At 42.8% G+C, this 5,326-nt stretch overlaps 1 protein-coding gene across 1 annotated transcript; it reads right to left on the bottom strand.

The window, feature by feature from the left end:
• Positions 1–3,965: 3,965 nt before the first annotated feature.
• LOC147427705 (ATP-dependent DNA helicase RRM3-like) lies at positions 3,966–5,115 on the bottom strand. The gene is made up of 2 exons (XM_086496765.1): positions 4,690–5,115; positions 3,966–4,505 (listed from the first exon to the last, which is right to left on the bottom strand). The coding sequence occupies exons 1-2, from the start codon at positions 5,113–5,115 to the stop codon at positions 3,966–3,968; spliced, it is 966 nt and encodes a 321-aa protein (XP_086352891.1).
• Positions 5,116–5,326: the final 211 nt, after the last annotated feature.

The following is a 5,326-nucleotide window of genomic DNA, read 5'->3' on the forward strand; positions in this document are numbered from 1 at the left end:
AGAATCTTACGATTATTAGTTGCAAAGTCCCTAAGCAGGACGATGCCTACTCTTGTGGATGGAGGGTCTTACTCAATGCAGAAATTTTGTTAGGGGTCATGCTTGATGGAAGTCGTAGAAGTGTAAGCATTTGACACTCGTTTCAAGATTTGTATCTTAATAAGTTAGTGGCTATGTTAATAAACATGATTTTCTTAATGCGGGTAAGAAATTTGGCAGATTATTCAAAGGCTAATGTTTCTTCGTTTAGAAACAGAATGATTGAAAACTTGATCAATTGCGCGACTATGCGTCCAGACGGAGCACGTGATGCTTTTATCCCGCCAACACCAAGGCCCACGCCTAGGCCTCCGCCGACAAGATACCCCGTGTCTGCCACACCAACACAAGCACATATCAATATCTCCCCGGATGCCTCCCCAACCCAAGGTCCCACCAGCTCTCGTCCTGAAGAAACAGAACCCTCAAACCCCCCACCCAGCACCTCTCCTGCTCATGAAGCAGCTCCAGAGCCCCCAAACCCCCCACCCAGCAGCTCTCCTACTCATGAAGCAGCTCTAGAGCCCCCAAACCCCCAAGCCACCGCCTCTCCTCAACCTCAACCAATAGCCCCCACATCAACGCACGCACAAGATTAGAAAGAGATTATGAAATGTACTTTTGACAAATTGATTACAAGCAGTGGATCGAAATTTGACTTTTGTTTTGATTGTGGTTCAAAGTTTACAAAATGTTGTGTACAGCTTTCCAAAAAAATAGGAGAGTGAGGATCCAATGGTGTTTGGTAATGTAGAGAGCTGCCTTTGTCGAGTAATCTTTGAGAATAGTATTTGAATCATTGTGTACAGTTAGTTCACTATTTCAAGTCTGTCGTTGGTAATCTGTGCACAAAGAGTCGTTTTTTCTTGTCTGTGAGGTACCTGCAATGCAACGTACGCAATAAGACATTGGGATACATGAGCACGATAGAAACATCAACGTATAAAAGTAATACATGTAGCTTAGTACATTTCGCATGTTACACTTGAAAACAAATTTTGAAGGCAAATTGAGATCGGACTCATTTAACAGATCATCTCGAACCTGTCTTAAAGTGACATTTGATCTAACCACAACAACTGTAAGCAAATAATTTGAAAACCATATCTCGATGGACATCAAGGGATTAAAAGCATTGTCACTTAAATCTTGATCCATAGCTACCAACTGACCATTCACTCGATGCCACCTCATGTAGTAGAAAGAAACTATAAAATTCTGTGATGCTATCATACACTTGCACACAACCGAGCGCTTGTCAACTTTGCACAAAATGCCTTCAGAATCACTAACATCCCAATTATCATCCAAAAATCAAGGCAAGTTTGGGATTTGCAGATGAACATGGTTTCTGTTTTTCTAACCTCCTCATCGTGGAAGAAATCTATAAAGACATGTACTGGCATAAATAGACTGACTCATACTTGCCTGCTTGCAATGTTTGGTCGCAAACACTTCAGAATTTCCTAATGAAGCTTGATTTTAAAACACTCAGAGGTTTCTGAAGTTGGAACTGGCCACTTTGGGGAATCTTGTTGGGGAAGAGGGAAAGGTTTCAAAGTGCCAAATCCATGGACAGAGCAAGGGGCGTTGTAAAAGTAGTCGTAAAAGAAAACTCCTCTCTCTGCGAGAGCTCTTCTCGCACTAGTTTTGTACATAAGTTCTCCCACCGAAGCATGAAAAGCATCAAAAATACCAATTATGCACTCAAGTGGTTGCCTGTCTTCTTTGTTAGAAGGATAAATATCTGCAAAAACAAAAGATAAGAGAATGGTCACAAGAAATAGTCAACAAAATAACTTGAAGGATCTTTAAAGACTTTTTAGCAATATAGTAGTCACACAGCTTGGTCTATGAGCAGGAAACCCCAAAAGTGAATGTTGTAGTCGTAGTTCGGAGTGCATATATGCATGCTCAATGAGCACCTCTTTCACTGTCTTTCCCGTTTGAGACAAGCGAAAATATTTCACACGTCCTTTGTAGCTGTTGATGACTTCATTTGACATCCGTTTTCTTCTTCTTGTTTGAAGCAGAACCCAACTACCAATGGTGACTGTGGTAGACATCCAGCGACCATGGTCTAAGTCAAAGCTGTTGAATAGTTCCACAGATTTAACAGAGGCGGATGGTCGTCGTGGTCGTCTTCCTTCCATCTCTGCTTCTATTAGCTGCGAAGTGACACTACGCAAAAACGATAAAAGAAAAGAGGCTCACTAGTTTACACAAGAAGTAGTAGCTTGAAAAGTGTTCATCAAAAGGTGTGCCTCATTGAATGTGAGTTATGGCACATTCGACGTTCGTCCCCCATGGCAGGGGAATAATTTGCACAAATCGCCTCGTATCTTCTTATTCATATCTTTTTAATAGAAAAAACTCTTTTTTGAAAACGCACAAATTTGAGATAAAAATCAAATAAATTGGAGCTACCGTTGTGGTGACTCAAACTCTATTGGTCGAACAGCATTCTCTTTCTAACGCCAAAAAGTCCTTTTTTGAGTCCAAACTTTTCCTAATGGAATGCTAGCCGCAGGTGATGACGAAGCCGAGCCGCTGAGCCGATGATGAAGCCGGTGAGGTTCTGAGCCGACGCGCAGGTTGAGGATGGCCGTTGAGCTGAAGAACAGATCCTTGCAGCTGAGGATGGCCGCAGGTGATGAGGAGTGTGTGGAGCCCTTGTCGTTGAGACCTTCTAGCGTAGGCAGAGTAGCCGCAAGTTCTGAGCAGAAGCCGTTGAGGTCTCTCTCTTGAAGATGACAACGCAGTTGAGACCTTCCAGCGCAGGCAGTAGCCGCAGGTTGTGAGCAGTGTGTGGAGGCAGCAGAAGCAGAAGCCGCTCAGGTCTCTCTCTCGAGGATGACGTCTCTCTCTCTCTCTCTCTCTCTCTCTCTCTCTCTCTCTCTCTCTCTCTCTCTCTCTCTCTCTCTCTCTCTCTCTCTCTCTCTCTCTCTCTCTCTCTCTCTCTGACTACCGCGAATGCGATCAGGACATAGGCAGTAGCCGCAAGCATTAGTGCGTGGAGGCAGCAGAAGCCGCTAAGGTCTCTCTCTCTCTCTCTCTCTCTCTCTCTCTCTCTCTCTCTCTCTCTCTCTCTCTCTCTCTCTCTCTCTCTCTCTCTCTCTCTCTCTCTCTCTCTCTCTCTCTCTCTCTCCCCCTTGCCCCGCTTTGATCACCTCCTCGCCAAGCGCGCCTACTCAAGAGGCGGCTGGCGGTGTTTTTTTTTAACCTTTTCTTGAACTGAGCCCGGCTGAGGTATTTTGGAAGCGCCTTTTTTTTTAATTGAGCCCGGTTGAAAGTGCCTGAGCCCTCACAGGTTGACACGTGGCAAGGGGGAACCGGAATCCCCTCCCCCATTATCTATTAGTATCGAACCACCCATGGCCCATGATGTAAAACACATCTACCAAGCACTGGAGGAAGAGATCCTAACACAAAAACACGTAGGAACCAAGCACCGAGACTAAGATTTTGAGCAAACATAGCATTAATTGGACGGTTCTGCTTAACTCTGCAATGGTGACACGTGTTCTCAATCCTCTCTGAATAGCAACTTGAATGTAGCACAGCAAGCTCGCATCATATGAAGCATGATATATACCCACCATCAAGAATTCTGGGGAATATTGTGATCTATAGCCAAACAAAAAGCTATTAATATAGATAGATATTTTGATACACAAAAGCTATTACTTTACTATATCAACATCAACATTGTTACCTTGCTACATCCAAGTCCTCGAGTAGATGAATCACCTGCATGGTTGTGATTGGACCCCTCCATAATGGTGGATCTAATACATAATCGTTGACTGTGAGATTTAAATTCTTTAAAGTATCGAAATGTCACAAACACACATATATAATATTTTACCTCGGAACACTACAATATTTAGAATGAACACTATAATATATAATGAACACTACAATATTTAGACCTTTTCTAAATCAATCCTTGGAATGAACACTACATTTCCTGCATGTGACCCTATAATGATTTCTGCTTCAATCAATTTGCTGTGGAATTGCTTACAAATCAAGCGTGTCCCATTACAAAGACCACTTCTTGGATCCAAATTGCGAAGCAACATAACTGGAGCATTCTGTTTCAATTGTAAAACATGCGGTGGAAAACCTCCCCCAAGATCTAAACTATTTACAAACTCACTTGTGAATAAAATGCTATCACAATTTGATTCACACACTACGTCTGCACTGACATATTCCTTATAAGTACCAGGAAATTGCTGCAAGCCCAAATTGTTTATAGCATCCACCTCCTTGTTCCGTGGAGCCAAAATTGCTCTATCCTTGAAAAAGGTTGCATGGCAAGTCTGTGTTTCAAGGTCTCTATATATGCAAGCAACCAATGCTTGCAAATTATTTTGTGGTAGCATCATGCAGGCCGGCAAAGCCACATTATCAAGTATGCCCCCATCACAAACATGGCCATTACCAATATCAAGTGTCCACTACACAAACTCTTTCAATAACATTACTAAAACAATTGACCACTCACATATTTTGTGTTAGATGCATGATTTCTGTACGTTGCCAAATGTATGAGTGGCACAAAGATGCATTGACAATGTCTTCTCTTCCCCCTTTATGCACAACAGGTAATATCTGTCTGAAATCACCACCAAGGAGGAGAACCTTTCCACCAAACAACATGTCATTTTTCATGACATCTCTTAGTGTCTTATCAAGAGCCTCAAAAGCGTGTCTATGAGCCATGGGGGTTTCATCCCATATGATCAGTGAACTCATTCGCAATAGCTCAGCAAGCTGGCTGTTTACTTTAATGTTACATGTGGACTCAGAAGTTATATCAATAGGGATCTTGAATCTAGAGTGTGCAGTCCTTCCGTTGTTAAGAAGTTGTGCTGCAATCCCGGACGATGCACATGCCAAAGCTACTTTGGACTCTCCATGTATCCGAGAGAGCAATGCATTGTAGAGATAAGTCTTTCCCGTTCCGCCTGGCCCATCCAAGAAGAAAACAGTCCCTCTGCTCATGCCAGCTGCTTGTAAAACCCGATTGTAAGCTTCCCTTTGCCCAACATTGAAAGGTGATTCCATTCAAGCAGACAATACTCTTTGTTCCCCTCTGTTATACATGAACTCTTCAGCAAGCACTCCATGCTCAGTCATAGTTTGCAGTGTGTGATCCACCTGTGGCATTCCAGAATAATCCGAGAGCCTCTTTCCATAGTGTTGAAGCATTGTCTCTAAGTTTGATAAAGCTTGGTTTTGAGCCATGTGTTCACAGATATTCGTATCATTTGTGCGA

This window comes from Adiantum capillus-veneris, chromosome 23, assembly GCF_014529385.1.
Source record: "Adiantum capillus-veneris isolate H3 chromosome 23, ASM1452938v2, whole genome shotgun sequence".
NCBI classification, from domain to species: domain Eukaryota; kingdom Viridiplantae; phylum Streptophyta; class Polypodiopsida; order Polypodiales; family Pteridaceae; genus Adiantum; species Adiantum capillus-veneris.

Bases quoted from the DNA above. Each gene is read 5' to 3' on its own strand.
- LOC147427705 (XM_086496765.1), bottom strand. From the start codon at position 5,115: ATGGAATCACCTTTCAATGTTGGGCAAAGGGAAGCTTACAATCGGGTT. The intron at 4,506-4,689 runs GTTCTCCTCCTT...GAGTTTGTGTAG, and splicing joins ACATGTTGTTTGGTGGAAAG to TGGACACTTGATATTGGTAA.